This window comes from Apodemus sylvaticus, chromosome 14 (assembly GCF_947179515.1).
Source record: "Apodemus sylvaticus chromosome 14, mApoSyl1.1, whole genome shotgun sequence".
Lineage (NCBI taxonomy): Eukaryota > Metazoa > Chordata > Mammalia > Rodentia > Muridae > Apodemus > Apodemus sylvaticus.
In genome coordinates, this window is record NC_067485.1 from 24,961,103 (window position 1) to 24,988,754 (window position 27,652).

At 44.9% G+C, this 27,652-nt stretch overlaps 1 protein-coding gene across 3 annotated transcripts in view; it reads right to left on the reverse strand.

Moving 5' to 3' along the window:
- Nucleotides 1-27,652, reverse strand: part of Hivep1 (HIVEP zinc finger 1) — a 126,057-nt gene that overhangs the window by 8,032 nt on the left and 90,373 nt on the right. For all 3 annotated transcript variants that reach the window (XM_052156388.1, XM_052156387.1, XM_052156389.1), the window contains exons 4-7: nucleotides 18,608-24,525; nucleotides 15,477-15,610; nucleotides 14,487-14,662; nucleotides 11,271-11,372 (exon numbers count right to left, since the gene is read on the reverse strand). In XM_052156388.1, coding sequence (XP_052012348.1) covers nucleotides 11,271-11,372; nucleotides 14,487-14,662; nucleotides 15,477-15,610; nucleotides 18,608-24,525 — 6,330 coding nt within the window. The remainder of the gene's footprint in view (nucleotides 1-11,270; nucleotides 11,373-14,486; nucleotides 14,663-15,476; nucleotides 15,611-18,607; nucleotides 24,526-27,652) is intronic.

Consider the following 27,652-nt stretch of genomic DNA (forward strand, 5'->3'; position numbering starts at 1 on the left):
AAAAAAACAACCCTGTCAGTGCTCTCTCTTGGTCTTGATTTTGTGTCTCATAAACCTGACAACACACTCTTCTATAACACACATCACATCAAGACCTCTCTGGTAAGCATCTTCCACTGCTAATAGGAGTCAACTCCTGAAATGAATTCTAACTCTTCTACAAGCACTGGGATCTGCAGGCGCTGGAGATTATGTATGTGCCCTAACCGAGGTGCATGCTCTATGTTTTTTTCACTATCTAACAGTGTTCTTCCCACGTCTTCCCTTTCTTACCCAATTGTACAGATAAATGTAAAATGGCTCCACTCTTGCTCCAGCCAACTATACTAGTAGAGAATCTAGCTTAGCAGTATATATAAACCAACACCACCTGGTCATAATTAAAACAAGCACTAATTAAGGGTTACAGCAAGTGAAAGTGCAGTTAATGAGTTTTAGTGTTGTACACAGTCGGGATTCAATGCACACTGTCTGTGCTAAACACTTCCATTCAGCCATATTTAAAACTGACTGCAGGATGATCTGAAAGGTCAACAATAGATTATAGTCATTAAGCTAGCTTATTAAAGATACACATGAGTTCCTTGTTTAAAGGCAGAGACATTAAAAGCTTCATATAATTATTTGATTATGGATAGCAGACTATATGAAACGTAGCCTCCAAGGAGAGTATAAACCAATAATTGAACTTAATTTTGTAATAATGTTTTATCTCCCTAACAAAGTTTAAGAGTGAGTTGTCAGGGTTGGTAGTCAGTCACACAGCTCTGAACTTCCTTCCTCGACAGAGCTGGTGGCCTGGATGTGGAGGGACCCAAGGAGGCTGCCCATCTTTTCTCTCAGCTCCCTTTCCAGGTCTGAGGAGAATGCTGGTTTTTCTCTGAATTGGTGTTTGCAATTTCCCAAAGAGAAAGGCCACTGTCAAAAGTTCTGGAAATCTACAAATTAATAGTGGATTACCATCTATTTGTCAAGCCAGTCCAATATTTTGGAATGAAAGAAAATCAGGTGGGTAATATCCATGAGTAGAAGATACAGTCTCCTGGAGACACATGAAAAGGCTCTGGAGAACCTTAAATAGCCAGACCACAGCAATCACTCCACCTAAGTCCAGCTTGGCTAGAACTGGGGTTACAGATATGGGCAGCTACAGCACTAAGAAGAGTCACCCCAACTCTGAACTGTTAGCCTTTCAGACCTCCCCGCTGGGGGAAGCACCTTGTATACATGGATCTGAACCTAGCCCTGACCTTGTCTCACATTATTTCCAGGTCCTAACCTTGAAACAGTTATTTTCACAGGACTCTAAACATTAAGCTCTTCTTTACTGGGATTTATGCTAGTTAAGAGGCCAGCTTCCAACGAAGCCTGCTAGTACTGAATCAGGAGTTGTCCCCAGAGGAGTGCCTGGTTGTTTGTTTGTTTTGTTATTTTTGTTGGTTTTTTAAACTAAAAATGTTTTTAAAGATTTATCTTTATGTGCATGAATGTTCTGTCTGCATTGTGTATGTATAGTGTGTATACACAGGTGCTAATGGAGGCTAGAAGAGGCTTCAGGATTTCCCTGAAACCAGATTGATAGAGGGTTGTAGCCACCATGTGGGTGCTGGGAATCAAATGGGGGTCTTTTGCAGGTCCTTTGAGTGTTCTTAATTGCTGAGCCATCTTCTGAGCCCTGTCTGTGGCTTTTATCAGTATGCCAAAGAGGATGAAACAGACTTGACCATTTCTCCAAAACCTCACTGAATATGAATTTATGAAATTGCCTGTGCTATTTAACATAGCAACTATGACGGCACCCGCAGTACCTTGGTTACCTGGCCTGGCAACTCTACTCACTCCCACATTTGGCTCACTGCCTAGTCTTGTAAAGAACGTTTTGTGGGGACACAGCCAGGCTTGTTTGTATGCTGCAGTGCAACTGGAGTTTGCTAACAGTGACAAATACTTACTACCCGGCACTTTCAGAAAAAGGTTGCTGTCATCGGGTTATTTGTATCATATTTCCAAATCAAAACAAAATCCCCATGATGTGACAGTCAATAGATTACACACCTTACAAAGGAAGTTAGGGGGCTGAGATGGCTAGAAAGCTTCCAAGCCAGCATGTGACTCCTAGACTCCCCTCACCATTCCCATATGATACACTGCCTTCTTATTATATTGCAGCTATTAGTATTTTTACTGTATACTACATAGGCTAATACCCCAGGAAGATAAGTGCTCTGGCTTCTCTGTGGTAGCCATTAGAGGCTATAGAGAAGACACAGACATCCACATTTGTTTAACACATTTGTAAATAGATGGCTCTTAAAAGCTCCATGCAATTTGTTCCTCTAGACACAATCCCCATTCACTGTAAATGTTTCTAACACATGACATAATTTTTAGATTATAAAAATTATTCCTTTTTTGTGTGTACAATTTAACCCAAGAGGGAAAAGGGAATCTTTTAATGTAGCAATGTTTTGTTTTGTTTTTTCCTCCAAAATGAATGCTCACAAAAGCTTATAACAAAGACTTTCCTGAAAGTTTCTTTGGGAAATGGCCTTCTTCCCAAGGCTGCCTGGAGGAGCCACAATCTGCCCCACTGCTGCCAGACAGTGACACCTGCTGGATGAGCTGGGGCCACCAAGACAGCACCAGCCCAGAAGACAAGGTGCCCTCCCCAACTCTTTTGTTACAGCTAGTCTGGGTTTGTTTTCCTCCTGGTTAGGAAGTACTAGGTTGGAAGCCAAACAACAGCAACCAGGGAAACATTTTTGTAAAGCTTGTGTATAATGGTTCTCCATGAACACAGTGGGCCAGAACTGCAGGCCTGTTAGCTTTAGGCAATAAACCAGAGGCCACCCTTGTTCTGTTGTTTGTAAGTAATTGCTGTCAACATGTATTAAGTATACATCTTAAAGGCCATTATGGTTTCCTATTCTACAAAGAAACTTAAAAAGCAATACACGTTTGTGTGAGAATTCTGGGGCTGGCAGTCTACTGGCCTCATTTAGAAGGAAAATGTTGCTAGTACTTTTATAAAATTCACTAAATGTTTCCAAGAGTAAACGTGACACAGGCTTGCAAACCTGTGGTCTGAATCATTAGCTCATGCATATAGGTCACTACTTAAAATTCCACTGCAGAGCGTGTGTCTCTCTGCACCAGCCCTCCGGGGCTGCTGTCCCTGGGCTGGCCACTGAGGGTGTATATTAACATTCCTTGTGTTGAAGTCCAGCAGTGTTGATGAAAACATTCTTTGGATCAAAGGCTGAAAAGCAAATTGCTGGTGGCACCATTTCTGACACAAAGGTGCAAATGAAGACGTATTCCTTAATACCCTCAGACGCGAGGGCAAAACTCCTGAGGCTGCGTAACTTTATATGGCCAGAAGATGGGAATGTGCAGTGTGAGCTTAGAAAGATCCAACTTTTCATGAGCATGTACTATAATTAAACATTATACATTGCTCATTTTAAAGCTAAGTGGGAACAACTTCTAAGTTACAAAGTCCAAATTATAATGGCTGTGTACAAAAATGTATATTCAACTCTGCCTGACTCCCCATCCTTGAGTCAGCTCCACTGAAAATGACATCATGAATTCCTGAGCTAGAAGAAGGGAGGAGAAAGCCACAAAGCCCACTTCTGCTAGGGCCCTTAGAGAAGCAAGAGGCTCACGGATCTGGGGCCCACCTCCCGGAGGTTATCTGACCTTCACTGAACACATTCTGTCAGTGGAGAATGTGCATAAGGAAAACTATCAGCTGACAGCTTGGGACAGTGCTGCTGTTCGACAGCTGTAGAGACTAAAGATGATACCTTGAAACCAGCAAGGCCAGTGGAGTTAGCAGGAATAAACGGAGAGGAAAACCTTCAGTGAAAACTGCGTATGGGCTGGAGAGCATGGGCTGCTTTTGCAGAGGGTCAGACTTCAGGGTGCAGCACCCTGTCAGGCAGCTCTCCTGTAACTCCCAGGGATCCAGTATTTTTTCTGGCCTCAGCAAGCACCGTGTGCACACACACAGAGCCACACTCAGACAAACATGCACATACATAATCAAGAACAATAAAAATCTTCGCAACAGAACAAGTTATTTCTACAAAGGAATCACTAAACAACAGCATATTTGAAAGCTTTAAGTTTTCCCACAAAGCAGTACAGCTGAACAAGAGATTACCAAATGGTGACGGTGTTTGGACAAGGAGGAGCAGCCACGGTTTTCTTAGCAGAAACTGTGCAGTTGCATTTGGGTGTTTAACATGCCCTTGCTTAATGAAGAAAAGCTCAGACATTTCTTGGTAATGATTACTTATGACCTAGAGAAAAGAGCAGTTTGGTAGCCAGGACCTGGATGTGCCTTTTAACTAGAAAAGCACTGAGGCCTTGGGAAGAATCAAACCTCCTGCACTATGCCATGTTGTTTGTTTTTAAGGACACGCCCTGCTTCCCATGTCCATAATAATCAAGGGCTAAGTTTAAGTCAGTGACGTTCATGGATGCGTACCAAATGTAACAGGCCTTCTTCTTAATTCTCTTCTTTGTGCGTGTATGTAGTATGCACATGTGTGTGGAGGGGTCAGGGTTGGTTTTCTTCTTGGACTGCTTACACTAAAGATGATATTACTGCTCGCTGTTGCAGCTACACTGGCTGGCCAGGGAGCCCATAGGATTACAGGCATGAACCGCCATTTGGGTTTGTTCTGGGGACCAGGGAACTTGAACTCAGGTCCTCATATTGTACAGCAAGGTCTTTACTTAAGGAGTTAACTCCTCCACTGCCTACTAGTCTTCCTTGAAAAACTAACTGTAGAACCCCATGGTTGTCATAACTAGCAGCCTATTGGCATCTCTTAATAAAACCTAGAGGAAAAACTCTTTTGTTTAGGGATTTTAAGATTTTATTTTATTGAGATAGACTATCCCCATTGTCTAGGCTGGCCTGAAAATTTCTCAGTTCAAGAGATCTGTCTCCCTGTAGCACACCAAGCAGCTGGACTAAAGTATGCTATCATACTCAAGATGATGATGTCACAATTTTCCAGTTGCTACAGACTTGGTGTTTCCTGGTACTGGCTCCCCAGCTCACTCATCTGCTACTACTTCTTTAATTACTATATTTACATAGTGGATAGCTGTAATCTGTTACTGGGATTAAATGACAGACTTTACCTGTGTCAGAGCAAAAACCCAAGAGATAAAGGAGCTCACTGGGCTACTTCTGATTTCCAGTTTTCACTGAGCTAATCTGATGTCTCATAGTAGGGATGGGTCTAAGGCAGGAAGGACAGAGGTCTCTGAGAGCTGGAGGTAGATTGACGGTCCAGCGCTGGCCTAGCCTATGTGAAGGCCCAGTCTATTACTGATCCCAGAGTGATGAAAGACACCATGAGCACAGGCCTGGGAGGAGTGCGGAGATTCAAGGTGGTGACTGTCGGCACCGGTGTGGGCTTCCTGACATATGTATGTCTCTGCACTGCACAGACAAGGGCGAGTGTGGGCACTTCTGTCCCCTAGGAGCTCTTGAAGCTAAGATGTCAGAGTGAATCCAGAGAGGCTTGATGACAAGTATGTCTAGGCTAGCCCAGAAGGAAGGCAGGGAGGAACTAAGTCTTCCAGACTAGGGCTCTTTGGGACAAAGGGGTCCAAAAGAGGAGAGAAGAGAGCTTATGGAGGCTAGAGGTTGGCAGCCACCAGGAAGGGTACAGAACAGGCAGAATGCTGCCAAGGGACTTCGGAGGGGGAAGGGGGAAGCAGGCATTTGAGATTTATATTTGATTGACATTCATGTGATCTTTGACATCCTCTGCTGGGCAGTAAGAATCAACAGCTTCATGTTTTCATACGTGAACACCAATGTCTGGTAAATATCTCTTGCCAGTGCATTTATTCTAAGTGGTTAAAATTATATGTTACTTCTTTTATAATGCCTGGTTTGGTTTGCTTTTGTTTATTCTACGTCAACTGAAGTCTTTACAGTCTAGTACCCTGTATATTTGCTTAAATCCTGCACAATTTTATTTTCTCCAAGGCTCTAGAAATGTGAAGGCAAAGGTTATTTGGCTAGTTACCTGCAGCCCTGGGGTTTTCCTTGTTGAGGCAGTGCTGATGCCGATAGCTTGTACTGCTGATTTAGTTTAACACTGCCCCGTGCGGTAGTGATTAACTTGGAAGTGCCAACCCTGAATGGGTAGAAGTTAGTATTAACAAGGCATCTCAGGGTATCAAATCCCTTATTCCACGCTAGGTAGACTCTCCCTTTGGGTAGGGAACAGATGTGGTATCCTTTGGTGACTCTAATTTTCTGTGTGGATTCATAAAGGCACAAAGACTAATTTGCAATCTTGTATTTTTATTAAATTAGGGAGCACTGTTTCCCACAGAATGAACTATAGGAAAGGGCCAAGACCTGACTCCATCAGCTTTAAATGTTCCAATGTTGTCCAAAGGACAAAATTTTTTTTGTAGGGGTTATTACAAAAATGGAAATAAGCTTCATCAATCTGGAGGGATTATTACCACAGATGAGGATATGTAAGGGCCAGAGACTTAAAACTTCTGATATTTTGATCCAATGGTCAAAACCCAACAAATTAATAAACATGCATACTACCATCACTGTAGTAATACCTATTATTAATCTGGAGTGGTAACAGAAACATTATAGCGAATGGTATTAAATAGTCTATTATATGACCATTTGATTGTAGTCTGTACAGGCACTAACAGCAGGGCCTTCCTGTTAGATCAGATGGCATCCTCATCACTGACTCAATCACCAACTGCCCCCACCTCCTGCCACTGTGCCGTGAATAAAACAAAAGCTTATCCTCCTGTAATTTATCTTCTACTTGTTAGGAATGGAACACACACACACACACACACACACACACACACACCAATACACCTACTACACATGTACACATACATGGCAGCATGTGCGAACGGGGTGCAGAGTCAAACAGAAGAGACAGGGCAAGCCTGGCGGCAGGAGAGGGTGCTTTCTACCTGTACTTGCCGAGGATGCCCCCTCAGCACAGCGCCGCAAGCACAGGGAGATCGGCCTAAGCATCCGAGGGCATTCAACCATGTGAAGACCGCGGAAAGGAGCGCAGAGGCCTTGGCACAGGAACTTGCTGGGTCTGTCTATGCAGTCAATGGCCAGGGGGACTGAGGGATGGAGGGCCAGGAGACAAGCCTACGACATTTGGCAGCAGGAGGACTAAATATAACATGTTGTCTTATGGAAAACAGTTGGTATAAGGCTGAACCAAACACCACTCAGGAACTACTAAATGCCAACAGAGCACTGATAGACAGGGTAAGAAGGTGTTTGTATCTCTCCCACCACATACATGCTCTGTGTATACCACATGTGTGTGGATGGCCATGGGGGCCAAGCCAGGTCAGATCCCTTGAGGCTAGGGTTGACGGTAGCTGTGAGGCACCAAATGTGGGTGCTAGGAACTAAATTACAAGCAAGTGCTCTTAATTGTTGAGCCCCCTATCCCCGCTTTATTGACATAAGAGAGGCAAAATGGGGGGAAAATGGAAATCAAGGCAACTTCAAGCCCTGTGGTGGAACAGCAGAGGGAAGACAGGGAGGAAGCACGCCTCGTAGGGAAAGGGTAGCCTGGAAGTATGGGCACCTTACACATGAATCCTATCTACCTGACATCCAAGTAGCGAAGGTTGCCGGCAGGTTTGCAGAGGATGAGCAGAAGATGTGGGAGGGAGGGTGGCCTGTGGGGTTGAGCAACGACAAAGACAGGAAGGCCAGAGGCCTCAGCCCTGGGAAACATGCAGAGGCTAGGGTCCCGGAGGAAGTGCCAGGAAAAGGACGTCCAGCATATTCTAGGCTACTGGGAGGCTAAGAATTGGCACAGCCTCCAGACAAACAGGCCTACACTGAAGGTTTCTGAGTCCTGCTTGCCAAACATTTAGAGACCTGATAAGCAAAATCTCAGTCTATAGAGCCAGAGAGATTTCTTGGTAGGGGAGAGGGCTTCCGACACAAACACAGATCTATGTTCAGATCCCATATAAAAAGCCAAGTGTGGTTAGTTTTCTTGCCAACTTGACACAAGCTAGGGTCATCTGGGAATAAGGAACCTCGATCCTGAGAAAATACTTCCATCAGATTAGGTTATAGGCAATCCTGGGGGCATTTTCGTGAATAATGATTGACGTGGGAGAGTTCAGCCACTGTGGGTGCTGCCGCCCCCAGGCAAGAGACTCAATGTTGTGTAAGAAAACAGGCTGAACAAGCCATGGGGAGCAAGCCACTCACATTCCTCTACAGCCTCTGCTTCAGTTCCACCCTCCAGGTTGCTCTCTTGAATTCTTGCCTTGAGTTTTATGATAGAATGGAAGCTTTAAATCTGAAATAAACTATCTCATCCCCAAGTTGCTTTTGGCCAGTGTTTTACACAGCAACACAAACCCACCTAGGAAGACCAGGCATGCACATACCTCTAACCCTTATGTCACCAGGAGAGTGGGCTGGAGGCAGGAGGATGGCTAGGGCTTGTTGGACGCCAGTGTAGCTCCAGGGTCAGGGCAGGGGGCGACAGAGCAGCATACTGTACTTCCTCCTCTACTCCTAAACAAGCACTTACGTGTCTACACACCACAGCTCACCCGCACCTACACACACACACAGAGATCCCTTCCCTAACTATCATTATCTTATCGGAGTGAAAGGTATGTAGAAAGAATAATGAGACCAAGCATCAGCCATTATGAAACACACAATTAGCCAGGCAGTGGTGGCACTTGAAAGGTAGAGCCAAGGAGATCTCTGAGTTCAAGGCCAGCCTGGTCTACACAGTGAGTTTCACTACAGCCAGGCCTCAGAGAGAAACTCTGCCTTTAAAAAAAGAGAAAGAAGAAGAAAAAGAAGAGGAGATGGCAAAGAAGAAAAAAGGAAAGGAAAGGAAAGGAAAAGAAAGGAAAGGAAAGGAAAGGAAAGGAAAGGAAAGGAAAGGAAAGGAAAGGAAAGGAAAGGAAAGGACAACACAACACACAACTATCATCAGTGCAACTGGGCCAACATGTAAATCCAGACAATGATATACTAAAGAGGTGAGGGAATGTCAGGTCCCCTTTGAAAATTAATATAGTAAGAATAGACACTATGCGATATACTGAATATAAAGTACTATTTCCCCTCCACATTAAAAACACCAAAATGAAGAAAACCACGTCTCATGAATATAACTTATATGTTAAATGAATTGAAGGGAAAACCTGTCTGTGAGGGGAGCAGAGAGAGGCTAGAATGAACCAACGGAGAATGCAGTGCTTTCCAAACCTCCACTGACTGTATGCAAAGGATGAGGTAGATGTGAGGAGATACAATCTACCTTAGTCATCAGCACAGAGCATTTAAAATATGTTTAATCGCCCTCTCAGGCATGAACATGTATTATTTAATAATATTTTAAACAACAACAACAAAAAAATTAGAAAAATCAAGATCAATTGTTTACGCCTGCCTTCTGTATCTACACCTGCACTGTAAGCCTCTAATAAAGCAAAAGGGAGGCTGCATTTGTTGGCACAGTGACGGAGACACGCGGGCTCACACAGGGCACAGTGCCCTGGGTTTAGCATGTGCACACTATGCCTTACTAAATGAGAAAAGTAGACAAAATTAAGCACACTTCCCATGAATACAGCAACCTAAGAGCATGAACTGCAAAGGGCCAACAGGTGAAAGAGGCTTGTTTTATCCCAACAGGGAACCAGGCTATAAACTTTTACTTAGAACCTTAGGGCAATTTTGGAATTAGAAGAAAAACACAAAAGTGAACAGATTTGTGAGTGGGCCAGCAAGTCAGTCCACCTAGTAGTGTGCGAGTCACGGAACCCGGCTTCTCCGCAGGTTCAGGATGTGAGTGCCAGCTTCCGTGGGAATTGACGGGATCTGAACGCGTGTTCCACTTTCCCAAGGCTCGCCTGCAAGTGCGCATGGCCGTGTGTGTGTGGCAGCAGCGCGGCTTGTCCAGCTTTCCCTGGGCACCTGTGCCAGTTAGTGGCGGTACATTCCTTCTCCAGTCCGTATACATTGCTTCTAGCTCTTTACACTGGACGAGTTCTTACTACCTGAGACTAGGTCAATGTTCTTACACATTTAGAAATTAATTCAGGACAATTCACTGAATGGATTACCGGTTGAAAAGCTGCATTAACTGAGTTGATAACTTCTTGAGTTAAAGACAGAAAAATCTACAAAAATATACTTCTATATTCTGGTCAGAATAGAGTAAAAGACTGTCTTTCCCTCTAAACTGGTCATAAATGAATATCTACATTTGTTAATATTATTAAGGGAAAAAGAAACATTTTTCAAAACAATAAATGTTTTCAATAAGTAAAATATTTTATCCTCAAATGCTTCTAGCACCTCTTTCTTGTTCTCCTCATGAGGAAGGTGTTGGGCTTAGCGTTGGAACCCAGCCCCGCAGCATACGACACAGGAACTCAAGCACTGAGCTGCATTCCTAGCCTGTGCCAACACCAGGAACGCTGGTGCCCTCCAGGCCCTGAGCTAAGTGCCTCAAAGAAGGTGACAGCTAGGCAGTGGGCTCCACTCAGGCAGCAGCTCAGCAGAGACAGACAGACAGAGAGAGAGAGAGAGAGATGGAATAATCACACACCAAGGAAGACAGATCAAAGATTTGTTGAGGAAACCCTTAAGAGCTGGGAGGTCAGAGAAGGAAAATGCTTCTCAGCAGAGCCATGCAGGGACGGTCAGGTAAGGTCACATGGCGTGTCAAAACAGCAGTGGGCTGAGCTACATCTTACTGCAGCAATATGAACAGTGCAGGAGAGGGTAGGGATGAGGAGGGGAGGGGCAAGGGCACGGGGCTAACCAGGGCACGGGGTCCTCTCCACAGGACATACAAGTGTGAGCCTGGCTGGCAATGAAAAAGGGAAGAGCAAGGAAGAAGACAGTGTTCTGAAGATTCTCAGGTGACTTGCAGTTTATATTGGCAAATGGAAACCAATTCAAAATGTTGGCCAAAGACCAGTGTGACTGGACACACATTCTGAGACAGTTACTTAAGCATTTAAGTTCTGTATGCTGAACTCTTCCCTAGTAGGGTAAGAGAAGCAAGTAGATAAAAACACTGATCAGGGCTATAGGATAAATATACTTAAAAAACAAAACACTGCAAGAGGAATTGACAGAATCCAGCGGGCCGGGGAGGCTCTGTAGTCGGCATCAGCGGTATGATGCAGACAGTGCCGGGAAGCACGGGGTGAGGGAGGCTTACCTGATTCTTCTGTGTCCTGCTCATCCAGCAAGCCCACCGAGATGCCTAAATCCACACACTTCTTGCTATGTGCCTTGGACTTCATGTGTTTTGTCAGATTTCCTTGAGGGGAAAGAGTGTCAATTAAACTTATGTAGTGGGGCTCAGCTATTTCATTTGTCAGCTCTGGAAAATTCTATTCTTCAAAGAAATAGAATTGTGGTTAGACAATCCCAACAACTAAAACTGTATATAAAAACCTCTGGTATTTACAGGAAGTTGCAATGACCTTTGAATTAACTAGTGATGGCATTCTGTTTGCAAACCTGCCTTGTCTATTTTGATGGTAGCTACTTTTGCCTGTTGGGGGCATATTCTCCAGTTCTTATTTTGCAAGCGTATGCCCACTCTGTGTCTTTCAGAGTGCGTCTGACCTGCAGTTACTGGCATGTGACCAATCCATTAGTTGTGCTGCTGGTTTGCTCTCACAGTAGATCACTTTTCTGTATGTGTTCTCATTTTAATTTTTAGTCCATCTTCAGTAATACAGTGTTCTAAGGACTCCAGGTTATAGAAGCATCTCTTCTAAGTTTTCTGCCTGCAACCTTAACTAGTTCATTAATTTCAAATGCTTATTTCCTATATGGCCCACAGTCAGTGGGAAGGAGGGCCAGGGGTACTCCAGCAGTACCTGACAGGCAGAGCCGTCCCAGACCCACAGGCATGAATGCTGCCTTGGCCCCCCTATGATGTTTTAATGGTCCTCTGCCTTGCTAGGTTTTAGTTTCTCCTTCCTTCCTGGCACCTGGGCATGTATGGCTCTAAAAGTTGAACCACTGATGACTATTCTGGGTTGCTTTGTAGCATCGTAAGCAGCACTGTGTATGGCCCAGCAGCTTGGACAAGCTCAGGGCATTCACGTCACATGTGGAGGAAATGTGTCCAGAGACACTCTAGGCTCTCTGCTCTGTCAGCTGCCAGGGCCCCCTGTGTGGCACCCCTGCCCAGAGTGAGCAAGGGTGATGTGGAGCTGCTCGGACCCTCCCAAGGACCCCCGGCATCCTGAGTGGACACTCCAAACACTGTCAACAAGAGCAAACACAGAACAACATTTACATACTGAACTAGGGGGAGAAACAAATCAGAAATGCTGAAAATGTTGGAATCTTTGTTCCAAATGTTGTGCTTGTGCTAGAAACCCATGCAAATCAGTTGGATTTACACAGCTTCGATTTCTTGATAAATGCATAGTTTGAGAAGTTGGTCACAACCGCATATGCCAATTCTGGCAATACCCAATATATTCTTGTCAAACAACCACACAGCACCCCAAAGCCAAGTGCTTAAGAAGTCGGTGTCTAAGATGCTTCTGAAGCACAGGATTGCTAAGAGGCATTACTGCTGACTGCAGCCAGGTGGATCCGACAGATAGCACAGGGCTTAGACGGTCCGCCTGCGACTGACATTCACATCTGAAGACTAAGCCAGAATGCTAAGAGTCATTAAGATACACAGACATTTGTTATATAAATCTCCATGTCCTGTAAGAGCTTCAAGGTTTTCACACGAAAATGTAAATAAATAAATAAACCAACGGTTAAAAGCCACCTTGCTGTAGCTGAGGTCTCCATTTGTAAGTCAAAATGCTCTCACAGAAGTGCCAGCATGCTTAGATAAATTAAAAGCTCACTAGGAGTTCACTTTCAAAAGCTTTGGCTCCTTAGCCAGAGCAAGGTCTTGTGCTAAGAAACTAATCTATAATTGTGCCTGAGTGAATTTGGAAATGTAAGTTTTTAATATATTACCCCATAATCAATTACTATCAATCGACTCCTTAAATAATTAAAAAGAAAAGCATGCATTGACATGTACAGGACATACTCATTTCCTGTCACACCTCAGTCTTCTTTGTGACATGGTTGTATATGTGGCAATGCTTTTTTACTAAATTAGCTTTTTAAACATGTGTTCTCCTGTCCCAAGGAAAGATCCTTCCCAAATCACAATGTTACACCAATGAGCAGGCATTGGTCACAAGACTCCATTTTGAGGCAATCCTGAGGAACTGGGCTGACCACTTCCTTCTTGGCCCACGTGAGGGGAAGGAGGGCCTAGTACCTAGCAAAGAGCCCAGACCTGAGGACTGCTCTCACCTCGGGGCTTGTTTGAAACTCTGTGGAACTGCTCAAAGCTTTCTGAAGCACACTTTGTTTCTCTCTGATCCTTTCCCAGATACCACTGATGTCTGACTTCATGGAAAGGCACTCAGTTGTGACAGCTGTAGCTTTCTTTAAATGCCAATAAATCTGAGCCAGAAATGCAGCAAAATTAGCTAAAGAGATGATTTGTCTTTACCAGAGAACCATAAAGATAATCAGAACAAGAGCAAAGGGAAATGTGAACTCAAAAGGGTACAGTTTCAATAAAATGACCACTTTTTTTTTTTTAATAGACACTGCCATTTAAGTCAGGTATGCCCATGAATGGATTGCTTTGCTGAAGAAAGTCCTACTTCATAAAGGATAGTATATGAAACTGCCATCTTTAATGACTTGTTACATAACGGCCTGTGAACAAGAAGCAAATGCTTTATACTACTATATCCATTATGCATAACAGGAACCCCATGAAAGGCAAAACTGCTTCATCACGAGGGCTTATGCTTTAAATAAACATAGAACAGAAGCATGCTAAATATAATTTTAATGACTAATTCTGAGAGTCCATTAACAACATTTAGTAGTAGAAATGTTTAAACACCTCAAATCTGAAATTTAATGTAATTTAATATAATTAGGTTAAGCTTTATCATAAAAGATGGCTATCTGTGCCTAAAATAAGATAGTAAAATGAGTGACTATAAAATTTATTCTGATTATTATTTAAAATCTGTCTCAAATCTTTTTGAAGTCTAATGAATTTACTTGTGATCACAAAAATTTCTTTCTCCTCTTTAGTTCCAAAATACGTATTCTGAAAACATGTTAGCGGGAACTATGACTTGGGGAGTAAAATATAAAAAGAAACAGTTAATCCTTTTAAAATGTTACCTTTACTTCTGTATTTTTCTAAAATCCTGTAATTAAAAGCATTCTCCTTAAAGGGTCTAGAAACATAAAGAACACATATTACAATGCTGGAAGATGTAACAGCCTGTGGCAGTTGCTTATCCTCGGACTACAAAGGCACTGGCTTTCCCTATAAAAGCACACAGGAGGACCCCAGCAATGCGCATACCTTTCGTCTTGAAGGAGAAGTTACAGGAAGTGCAGTGGTAGGGGCGGACATCTGTGTGGGTTCGGATGTGCTTCTTTAACATACTAGGTTTCTTACAACGTATTCCACATTCTTCGCAAATGTACTTTCCTCTTCCCCTGCCGCGGACATATACGTAATCCTCATTCGACTTGTATCTAAAGAAGAAAAAAATAAGAAGAACAGAAAAATTGGGCACTACATCTTTGAGAAAATACTGATTAAAATTCAACCTAAAAAAAAATACAGCACAACCTTTATACACAAATCTCCAATGGTTTTTTATGTACATTTCAGAAAGAGAAGATTCCTAGTTTCTGCACCATGCCGAAGCTGTGACAGCTAATTCTACCATAATCATTCAATGTGAAGTTTAATTTGTAAATATTTCCATGATTTTTAAGATACCAGTTTGAAAGGCTTTCCATTGCTAAATTCAACCACACTGACTGCAAAGCCTAAGCTACTTCCAAGCCTTGCCTGACACTGGCTCTTGTAGCTTGTTTTTCTCATAATCCCAGACACTGGCTCTTACAGATTATTCTTGTACCAAACAGAGGGACAGCAAACGGCAGTAAGCACACCCCACTTGGAGACACTTCCAGCCATTCCTTGCTGCACATGCCCGTGGAAGCCAGGCTTACTCTCGAGCCAGTCTCAAAGGCCTGCAGGATCCACAGTTTTTCCTGGTCATCATTTCTTCTATCAAAATAGAATTATTTAACAGAATACTAATACATATTGTTGGAAAGATTCTGCTAGCATAAAAACAAAAACAAAAACAAAAACCCTTTAAATAAAAGCATCGCTGGCAGGCCTTCATTGCCGTGACAGCAAATGCACATTTAAAAGGTGAGTTTAAATGCACATTTAAAAGGTGAGTGAGTTTAAATGCACATTTAAAAGGTGAGTTTAAATGCACATTTAAAAGGTGAGTTTAAATGCACAGTTAAGAATAAAATATGTACTTGCCCTCCATCAAATATTTTAATTCTTCTTGGTTCACTTTTGATTAAGGAATTTTCTTTATCTTGCTCACTGTTAATTTCAGAGTCATCTTTATTGCTGAATTCAACTAATGTGGCCTTTTGATTACCTAATGCTCTCTGAAAGGGAAAAACAAAAAGAGAAACTAATTTCATTAACCTGGAAACACAAATACTATAATGTTTCACTAGCAATTAGCATAACAAAGTACAGTCAAGTGCTTACTCAATGAAATGGAATCCACAGAGTTAGCAGGGTCAACCCTCTGCTCTTTCCTCCAGTCTCCCGCCTTATGCTCAAGTGAACCACCTTTCCTGGGAGTTCAGGAACTCAACAGAAATCCTTCCTTAACAGACTAAACAATCTTTGTTTTACTGACCAACTGTGCCACAGTTTAAGCCTATCTCTTAAAGAGTTATTCCTTGAAGAAAGAACAATACTGTTTCCAGCCCCTCAAAGACACCACCTAAGCCTCTTCCCCGGGAGAGCACCAAGGTGCAGCAGAAGCCCCAGCTTGCCCCGCCCCTATTACTTTGAAACAGAACATAGTTTCTCTCTCTAGAATAAATAGTTTTCACAACCTGGCTAGCATAAAAAGTTAGGTCAAGTCAAACTAAGAGTTTGGGCTGAAAAGGATAACATCTTTGGAAAAAGGTAACAGCTAGAGACCAAGAAAGCTTGCATAGCTATCTCAGAGTGAATACTGCCTCATAGCTGTATTCAAGACTTTATAGGGCTATCCACTTTGTCAAAGCCAAGTGTTAACGGCAAAGGCTACATACATACAGCTCCTGCCAGTGCCTCCACATGGGGCACAGGAAGAGCTCCATTCCCACAATGAGACTCAACCAGACTGAAATGACTTCCTGAGCCCAGAGAATGAACACGTGGAAGGGACGGGAGGCCCAGTCCTGGCTACAGTTTGGGAGCAAAGGCTGCTGGCCAGTTCCACAGAAGGGAGAATGGTGATTTCTGACGTGCCCACCTGTTCCCTCCCTGTCCCTAGGAGGCAAGCTGACCAGATTCCCTCATAGAACACACTCCTGGTGCAGACTTCACTACTTAACAATGGCCTTGCTTACCCCTTTCCAAAAAAAATCAAATTCATGTTACCTTTCTTGTGGGGCCTGGGCAGCCTTTAATAGAACGTGCAGATGTTTGGCAAGCTCTCATCCAAGAGCATGCCTCAGCCCTCACTCCCTGGATCTTTCGATCACTTTGCTACCATCGAATCTGGCTTCTACTTGCTAACGACATCAGGGAGTTAAAGGCCTCAAATCAGCATCTCAGTGGTTCCAGTGTGCTTCGTCTATGACGATCCTGTGCCCTTGTTTCCACACTATACTGTCTTCCTGCTTCTTTTCCTTTTGAGTCATGGATTTATTCCCATATGGGTTATATATAACAGCCTGCTAGGTGCCCGATTCTGGGCTACTTGTTCATGGACTCAAGTCTCCAGTGACAAAATGTGTAGAGCAGAGACTCTCACCTCGTTTTTATGACAGCACCAATCTTAACAACTCTTAAACTATGACCCTCCGAGTTGGGCTTGCTACTATTTTTTCTGGGGCTCTCCTTATTCTAGGAAGAATTTCTTTCTGTTTCCCAAGTAGACCCCTCCCTTCCTCTTTCCTTTCTCCTCCCTCTGCATGTGGACAGTCCTCTGGACAGACCTTCCACCTGCAGCCCTCTCCTGACTGGTGAAGCTGAGTACACAGCACCAGTACTGCCAGGGCTTCTTCTAGGGCACCTGGTACTTGCACTCAGTACTTAGGCTTGGGTTCTAGGGATGGAAGGGAATATTCTCCACATGCTCAACACTGAGTTACACTTGCAGCCTGGGAGACCCAAGCTCATAGGAAAATTAGGGATACAAACTAAGAACTCCTTGTGTTCTCACGAGGAGGCATGGCCCAACCAAGGTTCTAATTTAGGGGTCCTGGGTTCTGAGAAGTTAAAAACAACTAAATCCCCATGCCGTTAGATGCCCCTTCCTTCTCTGATACAGGTTCTCCATCACCACGCCCAGACTTTGTCACTCCTGTTGTCAACTTCAAACTCCTTATGAAACCTCCTGTTCCTTCAGTCTTCTTAATTAAGCCCAAGTTTTCTTATTTTCATATGATTTAAAGATCTACTAATTTAAAGAAGATTAATTTGTCTAAAATATCTGTTACTGCAATTATCATCCCTGACCCTGCTGACCACTGCCTTGGCGTGCCTTCCCATACACATGCCTTCCCATACATGCACATCCACAACAGCCACGTTAGAGCCCCGCAGACCCCTACTGCAATGCTAGCCCTGTAATATTTCATGTGGTTAGATTCATAAATGCCTCTGGATCAGAACTATGTGCTTGTGAACCTGCAGACATCAAAAAGGTCATCAATAATTCTGAATGACCAGAGCCTAAAATAATGCCCTTATTTATTTGATTATTTAAATGACTTCCCCTAGTTTATAAAGCCAACAAATCTAAAGAGGATTCTACAAGTTACTCCAAATTACAATGCCATGACCTTAAATTATCCCATAAATCTTGATCAAATCAGCTACTAAGGGAATGAGCTCTCACACACATCTTTTTGTCAGTAACCAGTGGCTCTCAGAGGGTCACTCAGAACATTGCAATGGGCACGGCAGGAACAGATCAGTCTGCAGGAGGCACAGGACAAGTGTTACTGATTCTTTGTACAGTACACGACAGAATACAATCACCTCTGGAAATCTACATCTTGGCTTTCCCAAATTAACCTTGAGAGACTATAGCAATGATCTTCCCTCAGCTAATAACTCCTTAGTGAAGAGAAAAATCAAAGTGCTAACTCCCCCTGAGTAGTCAGCTGAAGGGAAAAGCACAAACAAACCAAGAGTTGGTGGCCCACAAAAGTTACTGCTTGCAAAATATTTAGACAGAATCACTGCCAGAACTGTTGGTGACTCTTCCCTGTGGGACTTCTGGGAAGACTGTCACCTCCCATCTAATAATCACATAGCACAACTTGTCACTCACAATTAAAATACTTATTGTAAGAAAAACACTTAAAGGTGTTGAGACTTGTTGAAACTAATTTGCACAAACAACATGTGAAGGTAAATTATATCTCAAGTACCTTGCTTAAGTTGTTTTTCCACTTGCTTGAATAGACCACTAAATCTGATTTTGAATGGGTGGTTATTGCTTGGCAATACAGTGACTTTCCAGTCTTCTGTTTAGAATTAAGAAGAGAAAGAGCAACTTTTGTAGGCAAACCAAGTGGATTTGGGTTACTGGAGCTCACTGTCCACCCCGTATAGGCTGAAGTTCTCTGGCCATTCTGAGCCACGGGCAATGCCTTCTGTCTTAGCAGGTAACACCATGTAAAGCTAGTTGCAGTCTTGAGGCTGGGGAATGACGGCTGTTGAGTGTCAGAGCTGCTCACTAATGAAAGTTCAGGAACTGGAGGCTGCCTCTGCCCCTGGATGACTTTGTCTTCCTCATGTTTAACCCCTGGTGACCCCTTTTCCTGGTTGTTGTCTATAGATTTCAAAGGCAAAACACAGGCACTTTCCAATGGGGCGGGTGAATTTCCCACTGGAGGAGTCAGCGATGTGGACAACTTGGTGTTTTTAAACTCCTGCAATTCATTGACATGGTCCGTCACTGCAAACGTAGAGGGTCTGGATAACAGGTTATCAGCTGGTAAAACCTGAGTCAAATTAGCATTCTCGCTGCTCCTTCCAGAGGCAGAACAAGTGTCCTGCTCCGCTGCCGCTCCTTCAAGGGGCTCCGTGGTGCAGAGTTGCCTTACCAGTACTGGCTTCTTTTGTTTGTGACTCTCACTAGCTCTCGAGCTTGGCAGCTCCAGGGGTCTTAGGTTTGTGCTACAAACCTCTCCATTCTCATCTTTAGCCCGCTTCTGATGCTTTTCCATGGCAATGTCTAAACTGTTGGCTGGGGAGAGCATCCTTTTGCTCGAGGCTGAGGATTCTTGTTGTGGGGAGAGCCTACCAACAGACATCTTCTGAACCATCAGTGAGGACTCGGAAACTGGAGCACTTTGGCCCATCTCTGGGAGAACAGTTTTGCTTGCGAGGTCCTTCTCCGGTGTTGGCAATGCATTTTGGAGACAGTTCTGTGATTTTGGCATGGTACTTTGCTCTTCACTGACTGGCACTATGTTTTGATTAGTTTGGCAAACTGGCGTGTTGGACAGATCCTGAGTCACTAAGATCTGTGGCAGAGATGTGACAGTAGCGAAACAGTACACTGGGACACTCCTCTGTTGGGACACAGGCAACACAAAGGAAGGCAGCGGCGTCTGCACCTCCTCATTCGGTAGCCCATGCTCCAGCAGTGGCAGAGGGCAGGCTTTAGACATGGCATCGGCTGCTTTGGCTGACAGAACTACTGAAGCTGGGTGAGGAGCTGCTCCGGTTTGATCTGGAGGAACGTGATTAGGTAAAGGACGGGAAGGGCTAGCCGAGCAAGCCTGGCCTGAAGTGAATGCTTGACACTGAAGCTGATACTTGGGAGCAAAGCTACCCTCACCTGTTGAAGACACGCGTGCAGTAGTGGGTGGTGTGCCCGGTGTGCCACCCTGTGCCGACACTGGCAGAGGCAGGGGTGTGGTTTGGTGACTAAGGGGTATGTTGGTTTTGTTTAGTAGGTGGGCACCAAACAGTTGTTGAGGAGGAAAGATGTCAGTAGAGCTGGAACTTGACATTTCTGTCTGAAGATCTTTAGCCAGGGTCTGGGAGTGCACTGTATGTGCAGGGCAGTCAGCAGAAGCCAGGTCGGGAAGCCTCGGGGCCTGAAATGGCATTGCATTCCCACTCGGGAGGACAATAGTTTGCAGAGCTGGTGTACTGCCAGGAGCTAGGTGACTATCCGGAGCTATGCTTAAAGATATCTGCCGGGTCAGGGGACCTCGCCGCCTTTCTAGAAGGGGCACATGCCCAGGGCCTCCAGCGGTGGACGGGGAGTTGGAGGGCTGTGATTCAACACGCGCTGGAGCTGCATGGGAAGGAGCAATGCTCCCACAGTCAAACGACTTACTTCTGAAATCGGAGATGTCCATCAGTGTGGGCCCACAACTGCTCTGCTCTGATGCTGCCCGCCTCATCTCCCTGGGGCTTCCGGGGACACTTAATGTGTTGGAACCCAGTGGGATCAAAAGAAACTCTGCTTTACTTGGTAAATCAATTTTGGGGGACAGCTCTACTTTAGAAATGTCTTCCACGTCTAGGGAGGCGGAGAAGCTGGATGCGCGCGATAAGCTACTCTCCCGGCTGAGACTCCGGGAGAGGGTGGACTCGAAGCTGGACTCGGCTGACGAGTGCTCTACCTCAGCCAGCCTAAGCCTTTTCTTTTTGGGTGGCAGTTTCTCTGTCGGCAGTTTTGACAAAGTTTCACTACGCTGAGGCCAAGTGAACGTCTCCAACTTTTCTTCGTCATGCCGCTGGACTTCCAGGTCCCGGTCTGGCTCTTCAGTGACCAGAATTTCTGGGACCTGGATATTGTGCTGCCGGACAAGTCTCAAGGGCTGCCCTAACACGTACCGTTCGCTTGGAGTCTTCCTAGCACTTTCCCGTGGCTCCCCTCTAAGGGTGTGTGACAGTGCGGCATCCCGAGGTGCGTGACCTTCCTCTGGGGACATCCCTATCACTTTCAGGGCCCCGGGCATACCAGCTCTGCCTAACTCCTGTAAAGAAAAGGTGATGCCTCCTTCCAAGGGCTCCAGCTTGTCGAATGAACTGGGCCTGCTCAGGGAGTTGGTGTGCTGGATGACAGAGATGCCACCCCCTTGTCTCTTCACCTCCATCTTGTCCTGAGCTGCAGAATTCAGCTGCTGTTCAACCACAGGACATTGCTTCAGGTGCAAGGCCTGTTCAGGGACCCTGGCCACAAGCTGGATGCCTCTCTGCGCCTGCTCACCTGCTGTGGCAGGGGCATGTTTGGATGGACTGGGAGCAGACCCCGGGACTGGCTGCAGCTGAAGTGTGTCAGCGCTTTCTGGAGACCGCCCACTCTCCCGTGGCTGCAGGTCCTCATCGTCGCCTACGCTCTTCATCTTCCTCCTTTTTCTTATCTGGGGCGTCTGCTCCCACACACCTGTGGGAGCAGCGACTCTGTAGTGGAGAACCTGGGGCTGTGCCCCACCAGGTGCCGGGCCGTGCTCAGCCTCTCTCACAGCTGCCTTTGTTTTGGGCCCATGTAACTCTGAACAGTAAAATTTCTTATGATTCTCAAAATTCTCCAGTTTCCGGTACCTGTTCCGACACGTTTCACACTCAAACATGGTCCCTCGTCCTTGATGTGACTTCTTCTTCTCTGGGTGAGGGGTCTGTGCTGCTTTGCTCTGCACTGGCCCAGACTCACCAGAGGCTGGGCACCCTTGACAGCTCTCATCCAAAGACTGCCCAGAGCCCAGGTGATTCTCACTGGCTGTGGAGTCTTCCACTGCAGCCTGTCTGACCAGGGGACGGTGATGCCCACTTGGGGGCATGGATGGGTTGGGTCCCGACACAAAGACATCATCATAGAAGTTGCCAATTTTATCATCAAATGACTGGCTTCCTCTCAGAGGGGGAGGGGGAGGAATTATATTTGCAGGGATTGCTGAATATCCCGTGGTTGGCATGGAGTTACTTCTCGTGATAGGCAGGCAGTCCAGGGAAGGGACAGACAGGAGGAACAGCTGCTTTGACTTCTCGGTTGGGGTGAACGGGGACTTTGGTATATCAGAGCTGGAGCTGGTTCTCCGTCCCATTGGTTTTAGGTCAAACTGGAAGGAATCTTTGAATATGTATGATTTGGGGGAGTCAATGCTTCCCCGTCTAGAAAGCGATGTTCTCCGAGGCTTCACGCTATCCAGTTGCTTATCATCGACCAAGGCTTCGTTGTCTGAGATCAGCTTGGAAATCCTTTCCTCCAGAGTTTTGGTTGCCAAGGGTGGGCGCATCTGGCCTGTGACGACTGATGACTTCTCTGCGCTGGCCAAAGCAGGAGCTGGAGCACTGATTCGAGGCCCTGGGGGCCCACTGCTCTTAGCTGGGTCTGGGTCCATGGTGGCAAAAGTCCTGGCAAATGGAGTGGGCGGGCTCACGGCTTGGTCGGCACTCTCTGACCGTGAGAAGTAGCCAGAGTCCGTGCTTCCCAGGCTCCGGGGACTCAGCAGCAGCTTCCCCTGCTGCTCCTGGGGGTCATCTGTGGCCTGCTGTCTTTGGAGCTGCGCATGTGCTGTTCCGCTGTGAGGATCTGGCTTCCCTTCTGACTGAATCCCATCGCCTTTCTGAGGGCACGCCTCATCCGTCTCTAGGGATGACACAGCACCTGAATGTGACAGTATGCTTGCAACATGGCGGTCCCTCTGGCTCTGTGCACTAGGAAGTTCAGGCTTGGGACTGGCCACCTGAGGACTGTCAGTTTTTAAGGGGGGCACGCTTACTGGGTGGACCACAACTTTTGGTAACTCTGTCAGGGCTTGTGACTCTGAAGGTCTGTCCTGTGAAGAGAAGCCACTGACCACATGATCTGAATTGCTGGGGGTGGCCTTGGGTAAAGCTTCAGGATTTGACACCGCCTTCATCGCTTGCACAGGTTGTAGGGCCCTGACCCTCGGGTCGCTCTGTCTCCCGTCTCCAGGCCCCTCCTCATCGCTCTCCCCACTGTCTTCAATGTCCGAATGGACACTAAGTGCTTTGGGGCACTCCTGGGACAAGAACAAACCACCGGCCTCTGGTTGTAAGACAAGGCCCAGTTTGATGGTGTGTGCATGGGATTTCTTGTGCTTATATAGATTACTTTTAGTCTTAAATGAAAACCCGCAAGTCACACAGGGGTAGGGCCGCTCTCCAGTGTGGGAGCGGATATGCTTTAAAAGCACGCTGGGTTTTGCACATGCTCTATTGCAATACTCACAGATATATTTGCCTTGTTTTTTTGGCTTCTGATCTCGAAGAAGAAGACTGCACATTTGTTCTACACTTTGACTAACAACAGAAGCAACATGGGTTGAGCTGTAAATTGGCCCTGGGGGCGACTGTGTGGAAACGGCAGGGCTTACTGACAAAGGTGACACAGAATCCATTTGCTGGTGTGGAGGAGTGACCTGAGTTCTAGTGGAGGGCGAAGTGAGACCTATAGCGGGTGGCATTGCTATATTATAGACCGGCTCGAGTTTAGTGCTCTCGTGGGTGTGCAGGTTTGTCAATGATCCTGTTAAGCCCAGATGCCCCGGAAGCTGCTGATTCTGTTGGCTAAGTTTGGGAACAAGGTGATCATGTGGGCTGTACAGGTGAGAAGCACCCTGAGGCGCTACTTGCTCACTCTTTTGCGTGGAGGCCACATGTGCTGGGTGTGAGGTGCACGGAGATTGCGATTCAGCAACCAGTTCTGGGGACGGAGCATTTGGGGCATCCAGGGAACTGTTCTTTAATTTAGAAGGGGATCTTACAGTTTTATTTGGTCTCAATTTTTCTGTCTTAATTGCACAAGACGAGCCCTTTTGTGACAAGGTGCTCAATTCTGGCTCCATTGCTTTCAGTAAGACATCGAACGCGGTACTAGTATAGGAGGGGGGCGTGGTGCTACAGCACAGAGAGCTACATTCACTATTGTCAGTCCTGGTTTTACTGGATGAGGAGTTGGAGTCCCGCTGCCCATCAAGGCCGCTGAGCCTGGCTGGGTCTGAGCCCTCAGACCTCCATCTCCGCAGTTCTGACCGGTGGTGAGGAGATGTGGCTTTCTTTGGGGAGACTGAGTCCCCAGATTCTGAGGCCTTGGCAGTCATCCCCAGCGTTTCTCCATTTTGCTTGGTTAATTGCCTCTCCTGTCTAGCAGGGACACAGTTGTGTTTCTTATGAGACCCCGATGCGCTCGGGAGAACACTGAAGGACGGCTCTTCTAGGTTTTGCTTATGTTTTGTCTGAAGAGGATTCCTCAGGGGGGATTTTGGTATTTTTTTCAGGTGATTCTCAGCAACAATCTTTTTTCGTTTCACACCTTTAAGAGACTCTGAAGCTCCTTTAACGCCGACCTCTAAGACTTCTGTTAAAACAAAAAAGAAAATCAGTTGATAAAATTGTACATGTGTCATAATTGTTTAAAAACTAAGATTAATATCCAAAGGTGAGAAGCCTCCTTTATCAAAGATATTTCTTGAAAGTGTGGACATTTTAAGAAGATTCACAATCCAACTCCATAGAAACACCAATAGAGATCATGCCGAGCTCTCTGGAACACTCCGTTCCTTTCTGGAGGAACCCGGGTCATGGAACTATATCTTTCACAAGTGGGGAGTCCTCCCCACATTGCTCATCCAACCGCAGACTCTACTGACACCACACTCTGAGAAAGGCTGGCCAAGCAGAGAAGAAAACTCCACCTTCCTATAGGAGTAACTGACAACCGCATTCATAACCCTTCACTGACAGCTCCCAAGCCTCTGGACAAAGGATGCTGATATTTGTACAAGTAAAAAGGCTCCTATGTAGTAATAAATATAGCAGTAAATGTATTTTACCTCTCCTGGTCATGATGCAGTGAACAGTGGGATCAGGAAGTGTTGGGACCATAGAGATTACATCAATGAACAGAAAGTTACAAAAATAAGGAAACACTCATTTGTGGTTTATCACCCAAAACATGAAGAAGTCCTAAGATTGTGATAGCTCTTGGTTTAATAAAAGTCACCAATGTAATAGAACAAAAGTACCCACTACAAGAGCTTTTTTGCATTAATGGTGAATAGAAAGTCAAGTAGGCAGACAGAGCTAGCCAGGCAAGTAGAAACCACTACAATAAAGCAAACACTGACCTCATTTTTAGCTTCTTTGGAAGTAAATCAGTTTAAATGTCATGAACTACCACAATTTCTCTAAACTATTATGCATTTAAGTAATGACTACTTGCCATTATTCAGTCTGTTTTTGATTTGTTGGATCCTTGGGCATATAAACAGAAATCATTCCTCCATATATTAGTTATTTAGAAAAGCCAAATATTTTAATTCATTGCTTTCACATGGCTGTTAACAATGTACATATTTGAAATTCATACTGGCCCAAAACATTAAAGTGCTATAACTACTTTGCTTTGGTGATGATGAAAATCATACAGAAAAAGTTCTATTCCTGTTGTGACATGATGTACAAGCTCATATAGATACTCTGAGTAAACCGAAGATACTGACTTGAATGGACGCCTTTCCTCCCTGAGGGCAGGATGGGAAGGCTGGGGCATCGCTCAAGCACTACAGGGGAATATCCCACAAGTAGCGGCTCCTTCCTCCCGAGTGGTGCCGAGCAAGCCTTTTGTGTCTTCCAGTCATTTTTATGAACTGACATCTTCCTCACCGGCTTCCCCTAAAGACACACATAACTTGTTCCTGTGTCATGACTAGCTCATACTCTCTGAGCTATCACACAAAGGCAACAAACAGAATCAATCAATGGATCACCCAAAGCCGGTAGATTCCCCACTCACTTTCCAAAAGCCAGGAGATGAGCTGTGACCAAAGAACAAACCATTAGGTGATAAAAGTAACTCTAAAGGCAGGGATGAGAAGCCACTTGGTGGCATAGCCTGTGGACCTGAAACCCTGTCTCCATGCCAAGTCTTATCAAAGTCCCGACTGGGTACATATGGTAATCTTACTATTTTACAAACTTCCCAGAATAAGCTGTTTTTAAATTGCTTCTCTATATTTTAAAGGTCTTGCTGTGTAGCCCAGGTGGTCCTAAACTTGGGATCTTACTGCCTCTGCCTCCTGAGAGCTGGGATCACTGATTTATAAACCATGATAGATGCTTTTCATATTGTTGTTTTAATTAAGTGGTGTCCACCATTACAAATAATCAATCAGTAGGTGAAATACTCAAGATTATGTTGTTTTAAATTAACATAATAAAACTTTTGGCTTTTTACAGAAAATAAAAGCTGGCTGTGACATGCAGGTGGACTTTAATCTCAGCACCCAGGAGGAGCTATGTACTTGAGGCCATCTTGGACGACATACTGAGATTGCCTCAAGAGATTGAGAAAATAGGAGAATTTCTAAATATTTCTGTTTATTTATGATATTCCTGAAAAAACACCTATAGTTAATGATTAGAAGAATATTTTGAGCAACTTGTTCTGATTTCAATATGACCAGACCCTCTGTCACTTGTCATTGCATTTCATACATGTCATTTACATTTGTAAATGTTTATTGTTAATTCTTCATGTGTAAAGGTAATTTCAGTACCTGGTATAGTGTGTGTGTGCACCTGTGCCATATACCTATGTGTGTATGCACCTGTGCCATATGCCTATGTGTGTGTGCACCTATGTCATATGCCTATATGTGTGTGCACCTGTCATATGCCTATGTGTGGGTGCACCTGTATTGTATGCTTATGTGTTGGTGCAACCATATGCGTATGGTTGTGAGTACATCTGTATAGTATACTGATATGTTTGAGTACATCTGCCTATGCATGTGCATGCACCTGTACTGTATGCCTATGTATATGTGTAGGTGCACCAGTGTTGTATGCCTATGTGTGTGTACTTGTGTTGTTCACCTATGCATGTGGATGTGGATGTTATATGTCTATGTGTGTGGGCATGCCCATAGGTACAATCTGAAGACCAGAGCTTGAGGTGATTGTGTCTTCTTCTATTCCTCTCCACTAGAATTTTTAAGGCAAGGTTTTCAAGTGAACCTAAATCTTGTCATTTGAGCTATATTAGCTAGCTGACAATTCTCCAGGCCCCTCCTTTTTCTGCCCTCCAGAATTGGTATTACAGACATGTGCCACCATGCCTAGCTTTTCTGTGGGTGCTAGGGATGGAAGTCAGGTCTTCATGCTTACAGAGCAAGCACTGGACCTATTAAGTCATCTCTCCAACCACTCTTTTCTTGTATGTATGTATGTATGTATGTGTGCGCATGTGGACACGTGCGTGCATGCATGCATGTATGTATGTATGTATATCCATCTGTCTGTGAAGGTCTGTATGCCATAAAGCAGGCGGGGTTCAGAGGACAACTCATTCAGAACTCGTTCTCTCTACTATGTGTCTATTGAAGATAAATCTCCCCTCCCCCACCATCCCCCAGGTCTCTAATACATGGTTTCAGTAGTTCTGGCCTGAACTGTCAGTGATCCTCCTGCTTCATCCTCTTGAG